Consider the following 26,140-nt stretch of genomic DNA (forward strand, 5'->3'; position numbering starts at 1 on the left):
TGAGCTTTTAGCAACTGGTATTGATCTACTGTAGACTTTGCCTGTCCATTACCTACAGTAACACTTTTCTTCATTAGTGGTTTGTTAGTTGACCTGCTTATGTGTTCTTATCTTTGAGAACTTTCAATATAGCCTATGACGTAATACGTATGTTCATCTCTTCCTAGGTACTCTCAATTTTAATGATATTTCTCTGTTTCGGTGTAAGTAAGTGGGGAAAAAATAGTGCATGAAAATAAGTTAAAATGCTTCTCTGAGTCACTATTAGTTTAAATAATAGAATTTTCCTCTGGGATAATTGGGAAACTGGATTCTTCTGATTGATTTGTGAGACGAAAGAGAACTTTTTTGTACAAAGAATTTTTCATTCAAATTTGGGGTTCCAAAAAAATTGGGGTTCCAACTTCTCAAGGTGTCACTTCTCTCATGGCACAAGAGAATGGGTGAGAGTCAGTTTGGAAAGAGGTCAGGAAGAGGGATGACAGATTTTCCTCACAGCTCTGCCAATGACTTGCCTCGATGACTTGAACCAACCCCCGGATTTCTCTCTGGGACCCAGTTGCGAGGGATGGTGGAAAGTTGTGTGTGAAAATGCTTCAAAAAGTCCAAAGCAGTAAACTGCCATGGGGTACTTATCATTTTGACCGTGGTGTTCTGATTATTATACTTGAAGCAGAACTTTAGATATTAATAATACCCTTGCTCATCAATTGGGAGGTTTCAGTGGAAAGGTTTTCAAGAAATGTTGAGCCATAACTGCCGTCAAAGTAACAGACACAGAACGTCGGCCCCACTTTTTGTCTTGCTATTGCCAGATCTCAGAAAGCTGTTCTACTGTGGAGGTGACAGTTGTTTTTTGCTCTGTCCTGAGGCCAGTGATTATATAATATGTGTCAAATCACTAGGGTGCTTATCAAAGTGAGCATAAAGAGGCAAATGTTTCCCTTTACAACGACCATATAAGAGATTATTTCTATCAGGGGATAAAACATACATGAAGTCTGATTGTTTCACTGTGTTTTTACTCTAGAAATCATTGAGCTTGAGATTCATGCATTAACTCCTGTCTCCTCATGTGACTGGCAAGTGTTTCAGAGTGTTAAGGGTACTGATCTGCCTGTTTCTTGCTGAATCGTAACCCACGCTTGCATATTTGTGACACGAACTATTAAGTTGTGGGGGAAAATGCGCTAAGCTAATCTTTGTGGTGTACCTGTGGTTGAATTTCTTTAGTAACAGTAGAACAAAATTTTGAATTTCTATCCTGTGACATCATCCTTCTCAAAGTCATAGGAGGACTGCCGGTTGTGTTTCACAACCTGAGGAATTCTGCTAGTGTTTTGGTATTTTCTTGTGTGCACATCTGAAGAGCTAAGGGCCCAGCCATACAATTAACTAAGATTATATCATGTGCTTTCTCCCTGCCCTGCATGCACCATGTGGGCTGGAAAGTAAACAAGACAAAGTTCTTGTCTTCATGCAGTTTATTGTTCAGTGGGGAAGAGAGAAATCGCTTGGGAATCATAAAAATGTGAAATTCCATCTGTGACAAATCTAGTGGAAGAGAAGGACAAGACACTGGATTTAGAAGACAAGGAAAGCTTCCTTCTAGGAAGTGATGATTCATCTGAGAGTTGATATGAGAGTGAAATAGGCCAAGTGGGGAAGTGGAGTAGTGGGAGTGGGTTGGAGCTTCTTCTGTTAGAGGAAACACATCTCAGGGTCTGCAGAGGAGGGCCGGTGGTGTGCTTGAGCATTGTTAGGGGACCAGGGATACTGGAGGAGAAAGCAAGGGCCTGTGGGTACATGACCAAAGTGGCCTTGGTGTCCATAATTAAGAACTTTTCTCTTATCCTGACACCAAGGGGGAAAGATGTTGATGCATTAAAGGAGGGAGCGGCATGATGGATTCACGTGTCCGTTTAAAAGACCCCTTTGCCTATTCACTGCACGCTGTATACTAATGCACCAATGGCACTTGGGGCTCTATCTCCAGTTGTGGTTGTCTCACTAACATATACTCCATTTCCTCCTCCGTGTCCTCGTAGTTTCTGTGGGATCACTACATCTCCGGGGACATCCGTGATTGGACTATACCGATCAGGGTAATCCTAACTCCTTGGCTGTGCTTCTTAAACTTGGGTCATCGTTGCAAATTCATGCAGCTATTTTGTGGCTCTAGAGATCGGTTCCATAATGGTTCCAGTCAAGGCAAAGTGAGGAAAAATTGTATTCTTTTGTAAATCAAACTCTCAGCAAAGAAGTAGAGGAAATCCTATGACCATGATGGATTTCAGCTTTGGAGTGAAGGTTATATGAAGGTGGCAGAGTGGACGTATGAGAGCGAACTTTAGTTTTGTTCATCCTAAAATCTGCTTTATCTCTGGATTTTCCACTTACCTGGGTTGGTAAATTCTCTTTATAATAAAGGACTTTTAATTAGATTGTGCCTGAAATTATCTTAATCTAGTTCTCTGTTCTGAGCTCCAGACCCACTTAGTTACTTTGTTGAAACTTATACTTGGGTGACCAATGACACTTGGAACACAAAATGTCTAAAATATACTCTTTTTTTTTTTTTTACCACCCTACCTCCAACTCTGCACAATTATCCATCAGACAAAAACCTGAGAATAATCCCTGACTACTTGCCCTACCTTCCCAAGTTAGCTGTCAACCCCTGCCTATTCTCTTGCCCCAGTGTAATCCTGAATTGTCTGTTATCTCTGCTACAGCAGTAGTTTCTCATCTCTAATTATTCTCTTTCTCTCCAGGTTCTCACCTTAACAACCATTGTCCCCATGGCTACCATTTCCAAAATGTAAATATGACCTAGGTGCTTTTATACTGTGGTGCCTGCCTGCAGTCTTTACAGTGAACAATAAGTTTTGTAGTACTTTGTCTTCCTCTGGCCCTGCCCAGCTTCTGCATTTCTTCATTGGTGATCACTGCAACTTTAATACCTTTATTCTCAATGCTCGTAGTGTGCCTTGCCGTTGCCTGCATGGGGGTTGTCTTCTTGTGCTTCAGTGCCTTTGCACATTTGTTTTTCTGTCCTTGGAAGGCTCTGGGTCTTGTAAGATGGCCAAACACCAGTCAGGCAGAAAAGGAGTGATGATGTATTACCAAGAGGGCAAGCACCCACTGCCATTTTAAGTCACCCTTGGTACCGATGTCTTCTGGGATCTCAGGCTGCACCTGGAACCTGTTGATATTTCCTAGCTTGTCTCACACCCCAGGCTCATACCCAAGCCTGACAGCAGCTGTTGATAGCAGTCGTTATTGAACTAATGTCAGAGGCCTCTTCTGAATGCAAGAGGTATCCCAGTTCCTCCTAAACCCAGGCTACTGTGCCCACAGTTCAGCCCAGGAGAGAACAGACTACCTTGGTGAGGACAGGTATATGAGAAAGTACTGATTTAAAGATCATTCATGACTTCTATTCCCAGGCACACGTCTATTTCTCGGGACAGTGCACTGGGTAATCCTTGAAAGGGCGTCTCTGCAGAAGATTGGCTTGGGTGTGTGAGAAAAGGATGGTGAGAAATGTGGGCTATATTATTAAGAAAAGTCGGCTCAGTGGGGGAGGAAAATGAGAAACAATGAAAATAAAGGAGAGGAGGGGCTTGTCTGAATTCTGATGTTTTTAAGGAATAGCTTTCTGTGTTCATGTGAATATATGTTTGATACTCTGAGAAAAAGAAATCCAGATGCCCTTCATTTTTGCAAGCAGCCTCGGTTTTAGCGTGGGGCACACAGGCCACAGGATTCTTTGCCAATCACTTAACATTGAGAGGCCTGATTTTTCATCTGTATAATGAGGGTAATGCAGTGTGCCTCGGTAGTGACTGTAGGAATTAAATGAGGCGGTTTGAGTAAAAATTTCTCACAATGAATGACTGTTTTCTTTGGAGTGGTGAGAAATGTTTAATAATCTGCTTGTCAAAAGAAAAAAAAAAGCCCTTATATGTGATGTTTGCCAATTTCCATAGTGTAAATGACCTCCCTGAAGCCATTCTGAGTTCCCGGCATGATGGCATTGAACATGGAGTTGGGAGGATGAGCACATAGGGCAGGCAGTGCTCACCAGGATGCCACTGTCTTCTTTTGCTTTTCCACACCCTGAACTGCCAGGATCTGGCAAGTGATGATTCTAATTTGTATGAATCTCTATTATCTCAAATTCCATAATATTAATCATTCTTCTTAGTAATCATATACTGCTTTGCATTTATCTCTGATTGTTCTCCCAATCTAGACTATGTATTTCGGGGAGAAAGCCCTATTTTAGATTGATTTTTGTATCCCTTTGGTGTCAAATATCATACTATGATACTAGTAGTAATCATAGTAAAATCAGGAAGTTATTTCCGCAACCCCCCCCCCCTTTTGAGATCCTGTCGTGCTCCAGAGGTCATGGAACAGTTTTCCTAAATTATCTCTAATCTTCGCAACGGTACTGGAGGGTAGATGCAATCATTCCCATTTTACAGATGAGCATACCCAGCATGTGAGAAGTCAAAGAATTTCTCCGAAATCACACAAGTATCGAGCAGCTCAGCACTTATGGCTGAAAGATAGTGGTTGGGGGAGAAGAATGGCTAATGAATGTATTGGATTTATTTTCTTGAGACAGACAAGACTGAGCAGCCTGAGAACATTTGGTGCTCAGAGGGAGGAAATGCTAAGAGGGGAAAACAAGTCTGAAAGGGAGAGAAGGATAGTTCAAAGGCCAGTTTCCCCTGCTTCACAATCCTGACTAGTGCCAGCTCTAACTGCGTATGTTTGCTTTGCTTGGAAGAGAGAATCCTAGCGCCAGAATTCTCGGAAGTCTGTTTTGGAGGATGCATTAGTCAGGGTATGCTAATTGCTGGAACAAACAACCCCCAAACTTCAGTAGCTTAACACCGCAAAGGGCTCTTTCCCGCTGGTGTCGCAGATCCACGGAGGTAGGCCGAGCTGCCTGTAGTCAGCCCTTGGGTCTGGGTCCTTCCATTCCTTAGCTCTGCCTTCAGGGCCTCAGGGGTTCCCTAGGTTCTTTGTAGGCAGCCGAACAAAGTGGAAGGAGAACGTGCGTGGAGGCCCACTTGGGAAGTTTGAGGGGCCAGGTCTGGAAGAGGCAAGCATCAGTTGGCTCGCGTCCCTTGGGCCCAGGCTCTGTCCCCTGGCCCGTGTGCCTGCCCAGGAGGGTGGGAGAGCTGGAGGCCCGCGCTCAGGGGACGAAGCAGCGGGCTCACGGACACAGCCTTAGCTCGGCCACAGTGGGTTGCGCCGGGGACGCGAAGGTTTGGTGTCCACTAGTTTTCAGGGGTCTTGGATTTTCAGCGGGGCGCTGCAGTGGGCACCGGGTTGGAGGCCCGCTGATGGGCTTGACCTAAGGAACTTGTTTACCTTCTCTGCAAAGAAAGGTAATAACTAGGGCGCCTTTCAGGACCCACTTGGGACACAGAGGGGAGTCACCAAGAGGGACTGACCTGTTAACTTCTAGTTAAGACTTAGGATGGGCCAACAGGAACCATTGCTCATAGGTTGACCTCAAAACCTGCAATATTGCTGAGGAGGAAAGGACAGATGCCAAAGTAAAACGGAAAAAGAGTAAAAGAGTGATGGGAAGTAGGCTGTGGGCACTTTTTCTTTGAAAGCCCGTTGCCATGCTTCATGTAATCGAATTTCATTCCTTTTAATGAAGCAGTTTGTATAAATAACATAGGGGCTTTCCACAAACCGAATATTTAATATTTCCTTTTTTTTTTTTTTGCCTTAAAGATGGTAAGGTTTTTTATTTGTAGAACAGATGATTATTTTTCATTTCGACTGATTAGATCTCCCCATGCTATACACTAGTGGCCTCCCCTCTGGTCTCAGAGCCTTGAATTAAAGTGGGCAAAAGAAGCTGAGGGGTGGGTGTGCCTTTTAAAGATAAATTACAATATTGTTGATACAACGAGGAGAATTCGTTCTATCCTGTTTTTGCATTGTCTATATATTGCTTTAATTTCATTCTGTGTCTCTGAGGCTTGCAGTATTCCTTTCTTTGGCTTTCTTGTTTGTAACTGCAGATTTAGCAGTTTCTTTTGTGTACCACTTGCCTCCCAGAATTTGGCCCAGCAGTTCTGAGTAGCTGAACGATTTATCGAGGACAGATCAGCTGAAATGTGGCTCAACTTGAGTAAAGCAGAAGGAATGACATAAGGTTAGGTGACTGATGTGTGAGTTTTTGAATTTGATTTGGTTTTACATGGAAAGGTTGAAGCAATGATCCATGTATTCTAATAAAAATCATCAGTACAAATCAAATAAAATCTGGCTTAGTGGCTATTTTCCCACTGTATCACTCATGGCTAGCCTGTGCTGTTACAGACTGCATTTGGCAGGCTCTGTTTTTTTCCTACAACAAAATCTTAAAGTAGTATCGCAATCTTTGCTATGTTAGGAAGGCATCTTTTCTAATCAAACTTTCTGCTAATCTCATCAGATAAATCATTATTTTCTACTGACAGCTCCGGCTTCCCTGGACCCCTTCCCTGCTTCTTGTTTTCTTTTGAGATGCCTGGTTATTGTCATTCTTCAGGCCTTTGCTTCTATCTCCTTTCAAACTAACGACATTTCTTCCATTCCTGAGGAAGAGTTACAGCTTTTCACCATTCCACTTAGTGGATTTGTAAGAGCAGGACGTCGCAGCCGCTCATCCCTCTCTGACCAGTACTCCCTGGCTATCAGATGGGCAGAGGGCAGGCTGCATCCAAGTTGCAGACCTACCAAAGAAAGCCATGTGTATTCCTGTGAATTTGATGCCATTAAGCTTGAGAAAAATACCAGTTGATTCTTCCTAATGCATTTCCATTTCTTCCCCCAAGAAGCTGGACGAGGAAATTCATGCAGATGCATTTTGGCTGCTTCAGTTATGAGAGTGTCTCAGGCACTTGAAAGTGAAAGTAAGAGTAGCAGTGTCTTTGGGGAAAGCTGTAGTCCCATTTTTTGGTTATTGCAGACCTGCCGTCACAGTCCTGGTCTTCCTCAAACTAGTGCCAAGCTGTGTTGTGGTGGTGAAATGGTCTTGTGTACAATGCAGGGCAGCGCAGGGGGGAGACTAGCAGTAGTGTTTTCACTGCTGACACGACTTGGGAATGCATATTCCTACTTACCAAAGCTCAATCATTATACTCTCCCAACTTTTCCTAGTTCAGCAAGGATTCTAATAAGCTTCTACAACTATTCTGATACCTGTTGGTCAAGCTTCTATTGTGTAGGCCGGTCTTTCTCTTTTGATTTTTGTTTTTATGCTTTTGAAAGATAGCGTTGGTGTGCTCATGCTTAAGTATACAATTCCTTTGGATCCCAGTTTCATGCTTGCTAGGATTCTAGATAAATCGTTTAAAATGACAAGAATATAAAAAACAGCTTGGAAAACAGGATACAAAAGTGTGGTTACCTTACTGTGAGCTAAAAGTTAAACCCTTCAAGTCACCAAGGCAGACTGCTGTACTCTGATCAAAAGCAAGGTGATGTCAGTTGAACAAGTTGCAACGTCTGGGAACCGTTTTAAACACCACCATTATATCAGGAAACTACTAGTAAATTCAAGTGTGTGTATTGTATTTGTGTGTACGCCGATTTTACACACACGTGCGTATGTACTTACAGACACAGAATTTATTAATTTTTAAAGATTTTATTTATTTATTCATGACAGATACAGAGAGAGAGAGGCAGAGACACAGGCAGAGGGAGAAGCAGGCTTCACGCAGGGAGCCCGATGTGGGACTCGATCCTAGGACCCCCAGGATCAGGCCCCAGGCCGAAGGCAGGCTCTTAACTGCTGAGCCACCTGGGGATCCCCCAGACACAGAATTTATAAGCCCAATAAGAAAAGCCTTTGCCAGTGTCTTCCCAGGCATTTGACTGAGATAGATTTGTAAGGGTGATTTTCTAAGCATTTATAAGTCGGAGTTGAAATCCACCAGCACTGTTCAGTTTATAAAATGGCATGGGCTTTGCCGCAAGGTTAAAGGGACTATTTTGACCTTATATTGCTAACAGTACATTGATTTAATGAATAGTGTATGATATGCATATGTTCCGTCAGTGGCCAAGTCCCACTTACAGTCTTTCTGTCTTCAAGCTTTTCTCTTCACTTTTTGTTCATTTGTATACCTGATTCTAAATGTGAGAATATGTGCTTTTTAAGGTGTCAGTTTACTTCCCACTTTTAAAAACTTTTAGATCTGTTTCCCACTTTTTTTTGCCAGTCTATGGAAATCACTCTAATTTTTTTCCTGACTGTCATAAGTGTGCCTGTCTATCCATTTGATCTTAATTGGAAAGTGTTACTGCTGCGGTGGATCTCCTTTTTACACGGTGATTTATGGAATGTGGTGGAAAGACGCAATGAACGAGTAGCCATTCAGGGCAGCATCTACTCCAGAATGGATTATTTAAGTTGGCTTTATGCATCATGGCATTGGTTCGCAAGTAGGGTGCTCACTCCTGGCTTCATTTTGGCCAAATTCCTTCCAAGCTAGTAGTCTGTCTTCATTTATTCTGATCTCTATCCTCTCCAGCTCCACATAGGTCACAAGGCTACCACTAAGAATTATATCCACTGAGATGTCACTAGAACCTAAACAAGCATTTGAGGACCACTTCTTACCCATTAAGCTAGAACAGACGTTTTAGTCAAGGTTTACATTTGTTGCCCCAAATTTCTGTGGTTTTCAAAACCAGTTGATCACAGGACCAGAGGATATGTAAGGCTACCTAGAGAACTGGTATGGGTTGTCACTGGCACAAAGGTGGGGGAGTGTGGGTACTGAGGGAATTTTCACTTTTTACTTCATATGCTTTTGTATTTTATTTTTTTTTCAATAAGCGCATAATTGCAAATTGGTTGTAAGATCATAAAGGATCGCCCTATAGATTGCTGATTAGTTGCACAGGGGAAAGTTGTAATTGTGGAGTGATGAATTCCCACGATAACTTCACCAGGTGATGATATGAGCATCACAAGCAAAGGGGGCAGACCACCCGGTCATTGCGTGGCTCTGTCTGTGATCTCCCTGGGAAGACACAAGGCCACTTTTGTATGATGATAGTCACCTCAATAGAATCATGAGGAAGCATCAGATAAACCCAAATTGAGAAACATTCTCTAAAATAACTGGCCTGTACTCTTCAAGAATGCCAAGGTCACGCAAAGAAGGTCTGAGGAACCTTTTAAGATTAAAATGGAAGAGAGCTGATGGTCAGATGCAGTGACTAATCCTGGATTCCGTTTGCTGTTTGTTTGTATGTTTGTTTTTTGTTCTTGGTTGAGTGCATTTATTATACTCGAGATCGAGGGTCATTCATGGAATGAGTTGCAGGTCATCTTGGCTAAGTGGCAGCACCGTGGCCACCACAAAAGGGGGAAAAAGTGCCACATTGGGGAATGGAGTATAGATCAGATGGTGTTGTATCAACGGTCAGTTCTCTCGCTTCGATAACAGCTACTGCTTTTGTTCTTAGGAAATGCACACGGGAGTACTAGCATGATAAAAGGACCTAAGCGATATGACCTACTTGTGGATGGTTCAGACACAGCAAATGACGTAGTTTTAAGTGCATTGTAATGAAAATCAATTTAAAATTAAAAAGTAGAGAAGTATAGGAAAAATCTAGAAATATTTCTTGCCTTGACATCAACTCTTGTTTTTTTTTCCTTGATCAGGGGGCCAGGTCAGGCTAGGACACCTCTCTTTCTTGTTGTTTGTTTGGTTGAAGATCCCGGATGATTTTGGTGGTCAGCCACATTTGGGAATTATAACCCTCCACTGTATGTTATCCCTTTGAGAAAGAGTTTGCGAGACTCACTTGGAGAGTGACCAGGTGCCACTGCCTAAGTAGCAGAGACTCCCTCAAAATCGGAGTGAAAGGGTGAAAATCGATTTTGTGTAGTTTGGGGATGCGAACATGGTGTAATTCAGGTTCTCCGTGGGTTTCAGTGTGGTCGGCAGGTCTTCGGTCAACCAGGTGACTTACTGTTCTTTAAATGCCACAAAACCTAGATGTCCTTCCTCCAGTTCCATTCTCTCACAAGTCCGATGATCAAAGTCGCACTGTATGCCTGAGTATCAGACTGTAAATTTAGGCAGAATGCATCCTGTCGAGCCCATTAAGTAAAATAAAGAGATTTTCCCCTGATCCAGGCTATTACAATTTCACATTTGCAAAGTATTTCAAATTCATTTTTAATGGACTGCTTCCCTTCAAATACATGTGGAGATAGATTTATAAAACTGTAAACAGTTTATGCATTTTTGCAGATTTCCATTGTATGTGTTAGATACTGATTTACCTCTTTTTAATTGCAACAGAGATAAAGAATTAGTAGTTTAAAACAGTAGGAACTACATGTTCTGCTGTGATCAAGGAATTAGATAATCTGGCTTGTTTGCTTAAGGGGTCTGTATCTTGAGACTTTTATAGGGCAGTATTAAAGCTCTGAGCCTTCTTATTATGCCAATACCCAGAAGATTGCTTTAATGAGAAGTAAAGGGCCTTTTTCCAATTACAAGGGAATAACTGTATTAAGTTCCTGTGTTATGTCAACCTGCTTTGATTTGATTACTGCGAAAGAAATGGATTTATCTGTCAGTGTTACTTAATTAAGCCTTCTCATTGATGTTTTGCAGAGTAATATAGTGCGGTTTGCACATTTGAGCCTAAATACAAAGAAAATTGGCCTAAAACTAAGGCATGACCCCTGAAGATAACATGTAAGATTGATTGCTTGTCATTGCCAGGTCAGAGGCTGCAGTGTTAACCACAGGTAGAAGACTGGGATGTTGAAAGGATAAAATAAAAATTAGTTTATGGGACCGTGCAAGAAAACTGTATTTTAGGGAAGATTTTTGAATATTTAAAACTCTTTGGCTTCATGGGTATCAGTGAAGCATCTGTAAATAAGGGATGGGATGAGAAAAGACTAGAAGGAGCAGAGGCAGTAGACTCGGTTAGAGTATGAAAGGAAATAGAAGAAGGAAAAAGCACAAGGAACGGATGCCATTTGGGAGAAGTGGACCATTGTGGTGATGCAGAGCAATTACAGCCTACAAATATTTCAATTAAGCCAGCAGTCCTTTTCCCAGAGCCACACGAATGGCACCCTAGGGAGAAAAGAGGTATGGGGGAAAACCAGAAGAAAGGATAAAACTGTTATATGTTTTATCTTGGCTTTCCCCCCCCTGCACTGAAATAAATTTAATGAATCAATTACCAAGTAGGCATTTAAAAAAATCAATTTGTATATCAAGTCATTACAGTACTATGGACTTTGCAACATAAAAATTACATGTATGATTTGAAAACTGCAGGCATAATGACTTGTACATAAGAGTTATATAGTCTCTTCTGTTAGAAAATGAGGCATATTGTAACACTTTTGTTGTTCTTTAATGTTTTTAAGGTATCTTTCATTTCTTACACTTTGTGATGCGTATTTGTAAATACATCTTTAAAGGTACTAAGCACCTCGTTGAAAACTTCCCCAAATATACTCACTTTTCATTTAGATATTTTGAGGCTGATCTCTGTAAAATTGGAGTTAGATGCTATGTTGGTTTTTTTTTTTTCAAAGTCTTTCAATTTGGTAGCTTGTTTCTGATTGTTACTCTCACCTGATCTAAGCTAAGAACATGGTTTAGTAAGATTGAATTTTATTAACTGCTTTTAGATTGGTTAAATTTCAAAAACTCCAAAGAGGCAAATACAATTCATATTGTATTCTTGCCTCAAGTTACTCATGGCTCTCTGCTTTCTGGGCTTTTGCTTAGAATGATGAGATCTTGGGGGGCATCTGGGTGGTACAGTCAGTTAAGCTGCCAACGCTTGGTTTCAGCTCAGGTCATGATTTTAGGCTTGTAAGATTGAGCCCCTCGTAGAACTCTGTGCTCAGTGTGGAGTCCGCTTAAGACTCTCTCCTCCTCCTCCTGCCACTCCTCCCCTCTGTGTGCTCGGTCTCTTTTTCTAAAAATAAATAAATAAATCTTTATTTAAAAAAAAAAAAGAGTGATGAGACCTTGGAAGGATTAACACGTTAAGAGGAAGACTCTGACTGGTTAATTTAAAACATTTGAAATGGAAGGTTGCTAAATAGCACCCACCTCTCTGTGTTTCATGTTAGAGTATTCCAGTTAGAATATTATATTCCAAATGATATGGATGAATCTAAAGACTTAAAGGTTACTTTTTTTCTCAATTTTATACTGCAACCCTTTAGTTCTCAAGAAGGTTTCTGAGTTTCAGAATAACAAGCACCAGCACATTTATAATGCAATAGTTATGCATTGTATTTGGTTACTTTCATGTGATCTGACTTTCTTGTTATATGAAAATGTGTTTACCGTTGTTGTCTTTTTAAGGTTTTATTTATTTATTCATGAGAGACACACAGAGAGAGGCAGAGACACAACACAGGCATGGGGGAGAAGCGGGCTCCCTGCGGGGAGCCCGACGTGGGACTTGATCCCTAGATCCCCGGATCATGACCTGAGCCGAAGGTAGATGCTCAACAGCTGAGCCACCCAGGCGTCCCTGTTTCCTGTTTTATAGCACTGCAAAATGCAATTTACTCCATATTTTAAATATATGAGATTAGTTTTGTTTTTGAAAAATAGTTTGTTTTGAACTTGAGGAAAATAATATTCTCTAAAGAGTGTTCTACAGGACATATTAATAATGGAAGTTTACATTGGAGGTTAGTAAAGGCTTAAATAGTGGAATAACTCCTCTCTGATCAAATTTTCCTACTATACTTTCCACTTAGTATTTCCACATTTTGCCTTTTTAAATGCATCTATGTATATCTATATAGAGAACTGTAAGATCATCTTGTACTTGACTTTTTGAGTTTTCAGATTTATTTGGTAAGGAAATCCATTACCGCTCAGAAAGGCGGCATTGATGGCAATGATCTGAAAATCGAAAGCCCAGGTCTCTCTGTTCCTTACATCTGTGATATCTTCAAATTGGTGTGAGATGCCTCCCCACAACCCTCATCTTTTGCTCAATCAGATTTGGAAAGTGCTGAAAGTTTCTTGTTGGTTAGTGCTCGGATCCCTCATTATGAAGCATATCTCGTTTCTTATGGACAAAGAAAGAAGTAATTATGGTGGTGTGGACATTGTCCGTCAATATTTGAAGATTTTCAGCTCTTTCTTCATCTGTACTGGTACTCAAATTTAACTTCAAATTACTCCACTTAGAGCTCTTATTATACGGGGTGCTAATGAAAATGTGCACATCCTTAACACGCTCTTTGCTGATGAAATATTTTGAACTCTAAATTCATCTGGCACTGACGGAGAGCATATGCCATCTCAGTTTGTGTGGAGGGCTCAGCCAAGGGTTCTTCCTGGACTAGGAAATTAGTAGGAGCCACAGATGTACTCAGTCTGTGAGTCTCCATGATGATGTGGAGGCTATTTAATGGTATCCGTTGTTGCAGAGCGAGGGATTTGAGACGGTGTAGACCTCAACATGTCTCAGAGTGATTGTCTCTCCAGGAAGAACTTCGCCTCGGTCTCCCAACGCATTCTGAGTGTGTAGGAGCGTTCATCAGGAAGTCAGTCTATTTCTACAAGAGTAGGAATTTGTAGACTTTTAAAGCAACTCAAATAAAACACTTCAGTTGTTTTTTTGGCTTCGGGAAACTCTAGGACTGTGGGTGCTTGGCATGCTCTGGGCTGTAAGTGTGGAAAGGACCAATAGACAACTCTAAGTATTCCCTATCAGAGAGTTAGGTAACTCATGCTTATTTGTTTCTTCTTCCTCCTCCTCCTCTTCTTCTTTTTTTTGGTTTTCAAATTTTATTTATTTATTTAAATTCAGTTCAGTTAACATAACACTTGTTATTTCAAATCAAGGTTAAATGTACGTAATATTTAGTCTGTGTTCTTAGTTTGGGCCTTGGGTCAGCATACATAACTTTTGACAGCGTGTCATTTATATAGAACACAAACATTTGTTGCAGTGGTGAGAGGTAAAGGGGGTCTTCTGGAGGTAAATCAGGTCACTAAAACAAATCTAAAAGGTACCAGATTCTCTCTATGAGTTTTGCTGTAGAGTTTCGTGGAGAAGATGGGATTTGTTTATTCTAAACTTAATGGCTGTTTCTAAAATTCAGGGGAATATTTGAAAGTCTCTGACCTGTTTAGCAGACCTAGGCATCATAAAAATGGGTGGGAGGCTCAGATTTCTTTGAATAAATCACAATTTTACAGATTTACATGATTGGATTATCTTAGATTTTGGAGGGTGCTAATAAGTTATGCTCTCATGGGTATGTGTTGGTTACTGAGAATTTGCTACAGACCGGGGACTCCCCTAAGTGTTTAACAAATATTAATTAACTTATTTACTTTAACACTCACTCCTTGAGGTTGGAAATCCTATTATCCCTGTTATCTTGTTAGATACCTACTTTGGATGGGTCCTGGGTTTTTGCTTCTGTTTTCCTTGACCTATGAGCCATTAAATTTTCTAGGTTGGCAGATGTCCTTAGGGCAAAAATGTCTTCTCTACTTTCCTGGGTTCTAGCTCTCAATTTAATTTTGGCTTGATAAGTGCATATTATCTTCTCAGCTTATTAGTATCTTAAAGAAGATTTTTAAAACTTGATCCATCATTTTTAGTTTTTTTGTGGGAGAGTTGTTCAAATATACTAGCCTTCCCTCGTTCCAAGAACGGAACGCAAACCCATTTATTTTGTAGTTGACAAAAGTGAGTTCAGAGAGGCCAGTGACTGGCTCAGACCATAGAGCTGGCTAATGCGGAGTGGCTGGTGAAATCCGAATCTCTGTCCCAACTCCTAGGGCTGTGTTTTCTGACATTTGTCCAGGCTCAGTCTATCTGAGAGTTTCCATCTTGCACATAAACAATGTGGAGATTTGAGTAATCGGATCTTAAGTCTAATGAATGTGGAAATGGGGAATCATAGAAATGAAAAATTATCTCTGTGTGCCTTTTCTCAAAATGGACTGTTTTGTCCTAGTTCTGTCCAAACTTTGCTTTTGTGTTTTGGTGCTGAAATGTCAGATATTTTAGAGGGGCTTATGCCGAGCTACTCTAATAGAGTGAAATTTTGTGGCTTGTCAGGTTGCCTCCTGAACCAACTGTCAATCCTGTAGAAGTTGCTCAGTCTGTCCTCATTTAGGGTAAAATAAATGAGAAAAGTCTGGAACAATAGAACCCATTTTAGTCTTTTGGAAGAATAATTTCTGTCATCCACTTGCTTTATCCCTTGCCCTTCTGCTGCCTGGATTATTATTGTGTTTCTGTTATTTATTCCCATCTTGGTTGGAGAGTGGCAGTAGGACAAGGGAGAAGCAGGAACTCCATGTTGGGACAGCCTCTATCCCAGGCAGTTTTTCATTTGTTACTATGTTGTCTTAATGGATTTCCTGAATTATTTGTGTGCTTTTCTCCCATATTCATTGTGAATCTTGTTTCACTCCTTGTTTTGCCCACTCAGTAGCTTGTAGAATTTGGACTCCTTTCTTTTCTTTTTCTTTCTTTCTTTTTTTTTTTTTTAATTTTGACTCCTTTCTGGCAAATATCCAGTCCATCACAGTGTACACTTTGATAAGCTCATTATACCTCTGGCTTTACTGTTCCCTATTTTTATATTCCAGTCTCTTGATTTCTTCAAATATTTACTTTTAGATACTTGCATTGTGTATAATTCTATAATCTTTTGTGCGCTCAAGAATGGGCATAAACTCCCAGCTACTTTCACTGTGCCTGGGAAGACACTTGAGAAGTAGCATTCAAGATGGTCATGGAAAGAAATGAAGCTCTTGCCAGGGAGGACTTTAAAGCGTTGGAAAAGAGCATCCCCTGGCTTTGGCGTTGACAGCACCTGTGTTTGCCAGTTGCTTGGGAGAGTTTCCCGTTCCGACGAAGCCTCAGTGTTCTCATATATGAAATGTGGTACTGTTCGTGCATTAAAGTGCTTAGTGTAGCGGCAGAAACACTGACACTGAAGCTCACTAAATGTTAGCTGCTATTAGTTTTCGAGAGATGGAACGGTTCAGGCAGAGGGAATAGCAGGTACAGAACCATAGAGGTGTGGAAGTCTGTGCAGCGCCTGCATACACCAGCAGGGAAGAAGAAATGGCCAAGGGTAGGCCACATGCAGGTTTACTAAAAAAAGGGAGTCTGGGCAAGATGCAGTTGCATCTGGATGCAGATGTGATGGGAATGTGTGCCGAATGCTGCTGAAAACTGGCAACCTTGGCAAGAATTTTAAGATAGGGAGAGAGCGAGGCAAGTGGTGGTGGTGTGGGGCGTGCATCTGTCTTGCGTTCCCAGAAAGGCAGGCTGGCGGTTCTCAAACTACTGTGCACATGCGGATGACTCGAGGACCTTGTTTAAAACACAGTTTTCATGAGAGATCCACACTCAGGTGGTCAGCCGTGGACCCAAGATGCTGATTTTGAAATGAGTATACAGGTGATTCGCACGTAGTGAGTCCTCGGATGCCCTCAGATGCTGCTGAAGAAATGCTCACTAACTGGCAGGCCTGATGAAGCTCAGTGGGAGGGGACCTGGAAACAAATGACTTAAAAGCGACATGTTTACATTCATTATGAGTTACAAATCTCTGTGCTCTGGCTCTGTGGCTTCTAGCTCTTGGATACATGAGATACAGACCTGTTTTCAAAGAAAGAAGCATAATCAGAAATCGGACGGTTGTCCTCTTCGGTTTGGGAGAGCCTGCCCTTGGTCCTCATCTTTTAGATGCCCCGGGAGGCCAGGGGATGGAAAAGCCTGTTAAGAGATCAGGCTGCGGGAGGAAGCAGAAAGGAAGGTGGAGCAGCGTGAGGTCGGGAAACGAGAAAGATGGAAATGAGAAAGGATGGGAAAAGAGCAGTCAGATCTGATTGGTTGGGAATCTATTTGTGAAGGAACCCAGCCAGTATTTAACCTGTTTTGAAAAAGCTAGACTTCCAGCATTTTTAATTAGTGGATTGCTCGCTTTTGAAATTGCCCAGTTGGGAATAGTCAAGTTTTGATGTGTTTTATCTGCCTGCTAATTAGCAGGCTGCTTGGTTGACCATCATTTTCCCTTTATTCTGTGGACAGAAGATGTTTATGAGGGTCTCCTGAAACACTCCACTCAAGTCTGGGTTAAAAGGTGTAAGTCGCTGTGTATTCAGTAAGAGTTCATACTAAGCTATAAATTACATCCTAGGGCAGCCCGGGTGGCTCAGCGGCTTAGCGCCTGCCTTCGGCACAGGGTGTGATCCTGGGGTCCCGGGTTCGAGTTCCGCATCGGTCTCACTGCGTGGGGCCTGCTTCTCCCTCTGCCTGTGTCTCTGCCTCTCTCTCTCTCTCATGAATAAATAAAGATCTTAAAAAAAATACTAATACATCTTTCTCCTTCATCTTGCTTCTTCCGTTTTGCTCTTTAATGTGGTTTTCCCCTCAGCACTGGGCTTCTCAATCTAGACACAACTGAGACTTGGAGACAGAGCTTAGCGTGTGTGTCGTGGGGGGGATTCCAGCACCGTGGGACGGTCAGCAGCATCCCTTGGCCTCCGCCCCCTCCTCCTGTGCCCCAGGTTGTGATGACACCAGAAATGTCTCCTGGGGGCCGAAATCACCGGTGATGGAGAACCATTCCTCTCTCCTCTTTGTCTCTGCCCACTCTTTTGTGTTTAAAATTTTCCCAAAGGTTAAAACCATAAAATGGGTCCAGACAATCTGAAGTCTTAATGGGATATAGCGATTCAACTCTGTTCCTTCATTACTTGTTGGTCAAATGTAAGGCGGGGGGGGGGGGGGGAGAGGGGAAAAAAAAATCTCTCAAATTAACCCGGGCTGGCTGTTTCAGGTGAAAAGGAAGTCAAGGCTTGCCAGACTTCTGAAGATCCACAGCGGTTGAGAGATTTTTGGCATTTATGCTTTTTGTTGCTGAAAATATTTGATTTGGGGGTAAGGATGAGGAGAACCATGTAGGCTGGCTAAACTCCCCGATCCAGAGGGTTCTAAGTCCTCTCTTCAAGTATTGTGGCTCGGCACACCTGTAGGCCAGGGGATGGGTTGTTAAACAGTGGATTTGGGCAAAGCCTGGATGCAGCAATGGAGCTTTCTTGACATCCCTTAAAGCTCGCAGTGACAGCCTTCAGCTGTCCTGGGGGGGGGGGGGGGCATTTGTTTGCAGTTGCATTAGCTTCTGAAGCACCAACAAAAGGAACAGAGATATTTGTTTAAAAAAAGAGAGAAAGGATTCAAGTTTAGTGGTAATAGTTGTTTTTTGTTGTTGCTGTTCTATCTCTTAAGATATGCTAAAGTGCTGTGTACTCCACTGTACCCAAAAATAAATCCATTAATTATACCATGATTATTTCATCTGATAATAAAACAGCAGTAATAAAAGGAATGACAGTGCATTAGGAGAATAAACAGTATCGCTGAAATGTTAGGAAACACAATAAATGGGATTATGTCTCCTGAACCAAAGTTTCACACCTCCTCCTCCAGTGCTGTCAGAGGAAGTTTGTGATGGCCGTCTGTTTCCAACCATGATCAAAATAAGAGAACAGGGAAACTTTTTATCCTTATAAAGGACCTCTCATCAACAATCTCGAAGCCATTTCTAAATATAGAGCGACTGATCTTTAAAACGTTTTTTTTTTTTTACGTTTTAAGCAATTAATATGATAACTTAGCTGTTAGACTCTCCAGCCCGATTTTCTCGCCACTTCAGACACTCAGTGGTCAGCTGTTAGGACTTTGCTGGTGCAGAGTTTAGAAGAATTTCAGCTTTCTGGTAGTTTGGGTAGGTCTCTCCATTATCACTTAATCAAGAAAAAACATTGTTTTAATGACTTTGATTTTCACATCTCACTGCCCAGATTAAGGATTGTAGCCAAGTGGTCAAGTCTATTAAAATAACTAAAATACTGAGACAGTGTTGTCTTTACTTAACATTAAAAAAAAACAAACACCCAAAACATTAAAAAAAAAAAAAACACCCAAAATTCTAATATCCTTGTACTGGTGGCGATAGAGGACTGAATCCTCTTTGTGTTGTGTGTATTTTGTTGCATGTCTGTTGTCTGGTAGAGTGAGCCTTGACTAGGGAACGAGAAGTATCCAAGAGCATTATGGCATAGACTCCGCTCATGTCAGCATGAATAGTTAACTTACTTTCTAAAATACACATTTAAGGTTTCGTTAGTGTCGTTTTAAACTCACTTTGTACAAAAGATCTTAATAAAACTTTAAGTGTAGTTTCAGGTCCATAAAAGTTGAGGCTATGAAACACTGAAGGATAGAAGTAATTTTTATGTTCATACCTCTGGTTCCTGAGGGTCCAGTTCATTTCTGCTGTGAATTTAAATGAGTTAATTTAAGTAGATGGGTCAGAAGCCACTATCATCGTGGTAGCCCCGTGCCTGATTCTTAATTAAAGGCAACAGGAGATTAATTTGAAACATTAATTTAAAAGTGCATATACAAAAAGAAAGAATTATTGCAAGAAAGCCTAAAGAACTTTTCTCTTGTCCCTAGATGTAGAAGACAGAAGTAGCTCAGGGTCCTGGGGGAACGGAGGACATCCAAGCCCGTCCAGGGTAAGTATATCTAATCTTTTTTCCCCACAACCAGACATCTCACATATGTAAATTGACAAACTGAAGGTGAGTTTTTCCCTCTCTCTCTCTCTCTCACACGACTGCACAGATACATATACACGCATACTAAGTTTAATGAGGATCAGCTTGTGTTTGCAATGTTTCCCCATTCTCTTATTGGATGCTGTTATTGAATTTGACACCTGTTCCACTTCTGCTAAACAGAAGAAAAATCCTATATTAAATATTTGGCCTTACTTTGCTTGTTATTGATCCAGCATTACAGAAAGTTATTTGTTGTAGATGGCACAACTTTGAAAAAAAAATCTGGGATTCCCGTAATGTGTTGGTGTATATAGACGACAGAATAATTCTGAGGACAGGGTATGAAGCTCTATCTGGTCAGTGTAATATACATAATAAATCAAGGTTGATTACATTTCATAAACATGCTATTAATGCCTTTGGTCACCCGTTGGGTTCATTCATTTATTTGGTTTCAAATTTTTGCTATTCTTTTCTCATGGTTTTCCCTCATGCTTTAGTTATTGCTTTGGGTATAATGGAAAGACCATGGAATGGGGTAAGAGTAGGGAGGTTAGGCCACGTGTGTATGTGTATATGACCTTGGGCATGTCATTTCACTTCCTTGGTCCTCCTTTTTGTAATTCGTAAACCGAAGAAGTTAAGCCAGAAGCTCTTTTATGTTCCTTCCCACTTAAATATATATATGATTTTATGTATAATCTGTTTTTAATGGAATCATTTCTAGTCCCTCTAAAATCCATGTCAGCTTTTCTAATATACATATAAATACCCCAAATTAAAAATAGACTGAGAGCACACAGTCAAACAAACACGTGCCCCTCCCCCAGCCAGCTGCATAAATGAAGCATTCTGCAGGGAGGGAACATTTTACTCTAAGTATTCACATACATTTGAGGTGGGGGTGTTTCTATTTTGGCAAGGAGGCAAGGAAGGTAATCAAGCTCTCACAATGAGGACGTGTCAGAAGCCGCGGTTGTCCGTTTCCACCTGTCCTTTGACCTTGTGGTTCTCAGTGTGGTCTCTACGGCGCAGCAGGGTCTGTAAGCTTAACCAGGAGCTTTGCTGAAGCCACTGTGCCAGCTGTCGGGGCTGGTATCCTAATGCATTATATGGATGGGTTGAGGAAATCTTTCCTCCTCCTCACGTTACAGGCTGCACTTGCAGAAATAAATCCATTCCTCTTGACAGCAAGTGTAGGAGATGACACAATTTTCCCCTATCGTTTAGCTCATTCACACTTAGTGTCTTAGGACTTCTCACTTTAACACACGCACTACCTTTAATTGTTCTTTTGAGAACAAGGTGCCTTGGGACCTTTGTCCTGACTTCATTTTTTCAGTGACTGTCCCGCCATTTTTTTCAGGGCATATTTTGGTGAATAATTTTGAGTCAGTGTTTTGTAGTTTCTATCTTCTAGATCCAGGTAGCTTGCATGTGACAGATTTCCGGGCCGAGCATGTCTTCTCTCCTCTTAGAGTGGTGACATTATCCGCTACCTTGCAGCACTGTGCTGTGCTTTAAATTAGGTAGTGTATATGAAAGTACACTAAGATGAGGACTGTATAATCAGTCTTATACAATGCTCCGTATAGAATAAGTGAGTGCAAAACCCATGCTAGGTATTTAAAATATGACATTTTTTTAATACACTGACATATTGGCAGCCTTATATTACAGTCTCATTCCAGTTAATTTTTCTAAATAAGGAAAAGTGATTAAAAACAGGATTATTTAGGGGATCCCTGGGTGGCGCAGCGGTTTAGCGCCTACCTTTGGCCCAGGGCGCGATCCTGGAGACCCGGGATCGAATCCCACGTCGGGCTCCCGGTGCATGGAGCCTGCTTCTTCCTCTGCCTGTGTCTCTGCCTCTCTCTCTCTCTCTCTCTCTGCTGTGTGACTATCAAAAATAAATAAAAAAATTAAAAACAGGATTACTTGGAACCTTAACAGGTCCAGTTATTCTCTCTCAAAGTGATGTGCGTTTGCATTTTTCATACAGCGTCCGTCTTTTTTTGTGTGGGCAGATCCTGCCCTTTGGCTAACATGCCAACTGATGCCTCTGAGTATATTTGACTTGGTCTTTATGGGCAGTGCAACCAGCTGAGCAGATCGACTTTTTTTTTTTTCCTTTTTGGTTATTTTATGCACCTTAGTCTGAAATTTGAACCCTGTAATATAGATGATTTTTAACTTTTCCTATATGTTATCTGATTCCTCCATTAATAAGTGGGCAGTTTAAAAACATTATTTTAATTTTAAATTTCATTGAAATGATGAGATCATTGTAATCATGACAGTTTTCTGCCCAAAATTAATGTCTGCTTTAAAACTTTTTCCTGCCATACTTTTCCAAATCCAGGAGTACTAATTTATGCTAAAGTTTTGATGTTTGTTCATAGTCATGCTGTAATAGTTTCATCTTCTAACGTGTTAATTACTTGCATAATGATCCAGTTCTCTTACAACCACAATAGCAACTGTAAAAAAACATTGAAATTTCAATACACTAAAACCAAATGTTGGTTTAAAAGGCTCTGTCTTGGTCTTCTAAAAGCGATTCATTATAGGCGATGGGTCATTTTTCCCTGATATCACAATATTGCTTTTTTCTTTTTTTAAATAATGTGGTGGGCTTGCCTGCACCTGAGTGGCTCAGCTGGTTAAGCATCTGCCTTTGGCTCAGGTCACGATCCTGGAGTCCTGGGATCAAGCCCTGCATGAGGCTCCTTGCTCTGCAGGGAGCCTGCTTCTCCCTCTCCCTCTGCTGCTCCCCCTGCTTATGCTCTCTCTTTCTGTGTCAAATAAATAAATAAATAAATAAATAAATAATAAATAAATAAATAAATCTAAAAAAATAACGTGGGCTTACCAAAATAGTGACTTCTAATATTTATAGTGCATTGTATATATGTCAGATGTTTTACATACATTATTTCATTTAATCATGCCAACAACTTCCTGCAGTTGATTCTATTATTATTGTTCTAAGCTTTCATAGCTACCTTGAGGAAAACTTGAACTCTGCAGACTTGTAGAGCCTTCTCTTAACCAGTGGACCTGTGAAGAGGCAGGTCCCTTATAATGAGGTTCCATGGTGGGAATGTGGACTTCAGTTTCTTTGGATCTTGAAGCTGTCAGTAGGGGGGTATTTATATGCTGATTTATTCATACGAAATGAAAACTTATGATGTTGTTTTATTTACAGAACTATGGAGATGGGACTCCCTATGACCACATGACCAGCAGGGACCTTGGGTCACATGACAATCTCTCTCCACCTTTTGTCAATTCCAGAATACAAAGTAAGACCAATTTTAAATTAACATACACTTTTTGAATGCTGATATTTTACTATAGAAAGAGGAGAATTCAGTCCAGACAGAGGATCTGTTTTTAGGGACTTGGATATTTAGCCAGTTCACTCTAGTAATTTTAAGTTGCAGAAAAAATACTGACAGTTTATGCTTGATAATTGTGTGTAAAGGACTAAGTTTTATAACTGTGTGGAATTACAGGATTTCGGTGATACCGAATCGCCGTGGAAATTTTGTCTTTCTTAGGTATAAAGCTCGTATTCTAATTTCAACGATGCAATACTTGTTTTTTGATTTAAGGTTGATAAAGTCAAAGTGGTGAATATTTAAAATGAAAATATCTTCAGGCCTGTCCATTGGCAGTGATATATAGTCTGTATCAACTATAAATTCTTACTAAAAGGGTTGTGGAACCCCTTTAATAATAGGTTTAGATGACTGAAATCAGAGTAGTGTATTCAAGTTGAATTAAAAGATCTGGTTGTGTATTTATCGAGGTGTGAGCTTTAGAGGGCTGATGGTGTAGGCAGACTGTAGCTTACTTCACTGGAAGCCAGCTACGCTTGAGGTAGCTTATGAGTTTCCAGCATGTCCTTCATACTAGCATCTTTTGAGTATTTTTCTGTTTCGTTTACTCTATAAGGATGTGTGTGTAATAGCAGTAACCTGAGCAATGAGCAATAGCAGATTGCTTTAGTTTCAAGTGAAGCAATGATCTTTGTTCTGGTAAATGTGTGGTTTTTTTTTTTTTTTTTTTTTTAGCATTATTAATAAGTCTCTCAACTTGGTTCAATTCTATTGCAAATCTATCAATAAATGAAGTTGAATTTCTTGGCAGAAGGCATTGGACCATACTCCAAGAAAAACCCACGGTCATAATTATATCACTCTGAAACCATAGTTGCAAATGCTTCTAAAGAATGTCCCTATTTTTAAGCCTTGGAAACTTACTTGTGATTTAGTGTATAGATAGTCCTCGAATATCAGTCATTTTTTCAAAAGTCACCATCAAGTCCATCTAAAGGAATCTCAGGTATTAAAACAAAGGAGACAAAGCAGAGAAATACTAGCAACTTATTTTAAGTGGATGACATCATATGTTTGTGCCTTTATGGGTTTTTTTGTGTGTGCCTTTAAATATCATTCCAACTTTGAGAACCATGAAGTTGTGTTTGATCATAGGTTCTTATATTTGTGTTTATCTTTAGGATGATAAATTTCATATCTATGTTTTAATTTTGCAGCTAAAGCCAGCTTCCCAGTTTTTTAAAATCAGTTGTTGATAGGGAGTTGCAACAACTTTCCCATTTTCAGGATACACAGATAAGGAAGACTAGATACATTTGTTCACTTAGGTTTTAAAGAACGACTTTAGGCTCTTTAGCGACGATGTTAAATTCTAACACCTTGTTTCTCTAGTCACCCTGTCTCAATTTCATAAGATAGAATAAAAGATTAACTAGAAAATAATAATCTTGGAAAGTGGTACTTTGACAGCATATTAAAGGACTCCCCTAGAAGATTCTTTTTAAAAAATTTAAAAGAAGATTTTATTTATCTATTCATGAGAGGCACAGAGAGAGAGGCAGAGACACAGGCAGAGGGAGAAGCAGGCTCCCTGCAGGGAGGCCGACATGGGTCTCGATCCCGGGTCTCCAGGATCACGCCCTGGGCCCAAGGCAGGCACTAAACTGCTGAGCCACCCAGGAATCCCAACCCCTAGAACATTCTTAAGCTATCCTCTGATGGGTGAAAGTAAAATAGAATAAATGAATGGATCCTCATTTTTAGAGGTCTGTGTTATGTACATGAGGAAAAAGTTTTGCTCAAGAACCGCTTGATAAATTAATATCACAGAAAACACCCAGCAGTGCAAGGACACTAAATATTTGTTCTTGTTCATCTGTCCTCGTGGGCCACTGTTTTACAAGCCAAATTCGTTTTCCCATCCAAATAGTATTTAAAATCTACGTGGCCTGAGAGCCTGGAGCTAGAGCAGAGAGGGCTGACTCCTTTCACTTAGTCGTTAAAGCTGAAAGTCCCTGTCAGCTGTGTTCTTTTATCCCGTCTGCCCTCCTTCCCATTAAACTCTTAAATATGGAGGCCAAGACAGTCTCCTGCATTGTGGTAGGAAATGCTACTATGTCCGGGAGGCTCCCACCCACTGTTCCCCATGAAAGGACTTCTCTGTTAGATAAGCTGTCTGGTCTGAAACATGGCTCTTTATTGTTTACAAACTGCTACATTTTCCACCTCAAGCAGATTTTTGCACAGAATAGATTTGTGCTGGGGCTAAATGGTTTATCTGACATTAACGGCGCAGTGTCAGACTGGGGTCAGGGAAGTCGCCCTCGGAGCGACAGGCCACGGCGCGGTCTGCAAAAAAAGGAGAAAGACATTTAAACAACTACGAAATACCTTGCATTTTTAGTTGGGAAAAGAATTTAAAAATATTTTTAGAGGCCTGCCCACGAATGCTGCATTAACTCTTCCCGGGCCTGTGATTTCTCTCTCACATACCAAATGGCTTCTTGATTGGCTCGACTGTCTCAGGGCTGGATTAGGGGAACAAAGATGCTCATTGATTTTTGGCCAGGCTGCTGTTTATTTAAAATAAAACCACTTTCGAGATGGGCCACGCTTGGTGTTATGCCATGCTTTCACAAAGGGAAGGTAGGTCGTTTTCGAGAAATGAAAGACAACCGATTTACAAATGGAGATGGAGATAAAACGAGACCTGTTAGTGCAGCCAACAATTTGGGCTCACGGAATACATGGTATATTCTCAACTGCCCTTTGTGTCTAAATCCATATTCAGTGTCATGGTCTTTGTGGAAGTTTTCATTCTACCAAATGAAGGCATTAGACTTCCCTGGAAGTTGTTGACAACGGTCAATACCTGCTTTCAGAATCTTTAGTTTTCATTAAAGCTACAAAGGATTTCTTTACATGTCAAAGATTTAATTCTGCTGTGATGTCACATTAGGGTAAAAGCTATAGCATAAGAAGTAAATCAGCCACTTTATTGGACCAGATTCTCTATTGTCAAATCAATCAAGCCTGTGACTGAATTAGGCGTCTGCTGCAGAAACAAGTGACACTAATTTTACGGGAAAGAGTTATTAACTGCAGATGACCTGATTTTTTTTTTTTTAAGTAAAC

General features: G+C 40.8%; 1 protein-coding gene across 14 annotated transcripts in view; it reads left to right on the forward strand.

The window, feature by feature from the left end:
- LOC129514588 (transcription factor 4) overlaps nucleotides 1-26,140 on the forward strand; it is a 356,507-nt gene that overhangs the window by 101,204 nt on the left and 229,163 nt on the right. For all 14 annotated transcript variants that reach the window (XM_055333282.1, XM_055333286.1, XM_055333281.1 and 11 more), the window contains 2 exons: nucleotides 19,555-19,616; nucleotides 22,870-22,966. In XM_055333282.1, coding sequence (XP_055189257.1) covers nucleotides 19,555-19,616; nucleotides 22,870-22,966 — 159 coding nt within the window. The remainder of the gene's footprint in view (nucleotides 1-19,554; nucleotides 19,617-22,869; nucleotides 22,967-26,140) is intronic.

This window comes from Nyctereutes procyonoides, unplaced genomic scaffold, assembly GCF_905146905.1.
Source record: "Nyctereutes procyonoides isolate TBG_1078 unplaced genomic scaffold, NYPRO_anot_genome, whole genome shotgun sequence".
Taxonomy (NCBI): Eukaryota; Metazoa; Chordata; class Mammalia; order Carnivora; family Canidae; genus Nyctereutes; species Nyctereutes procyonoides.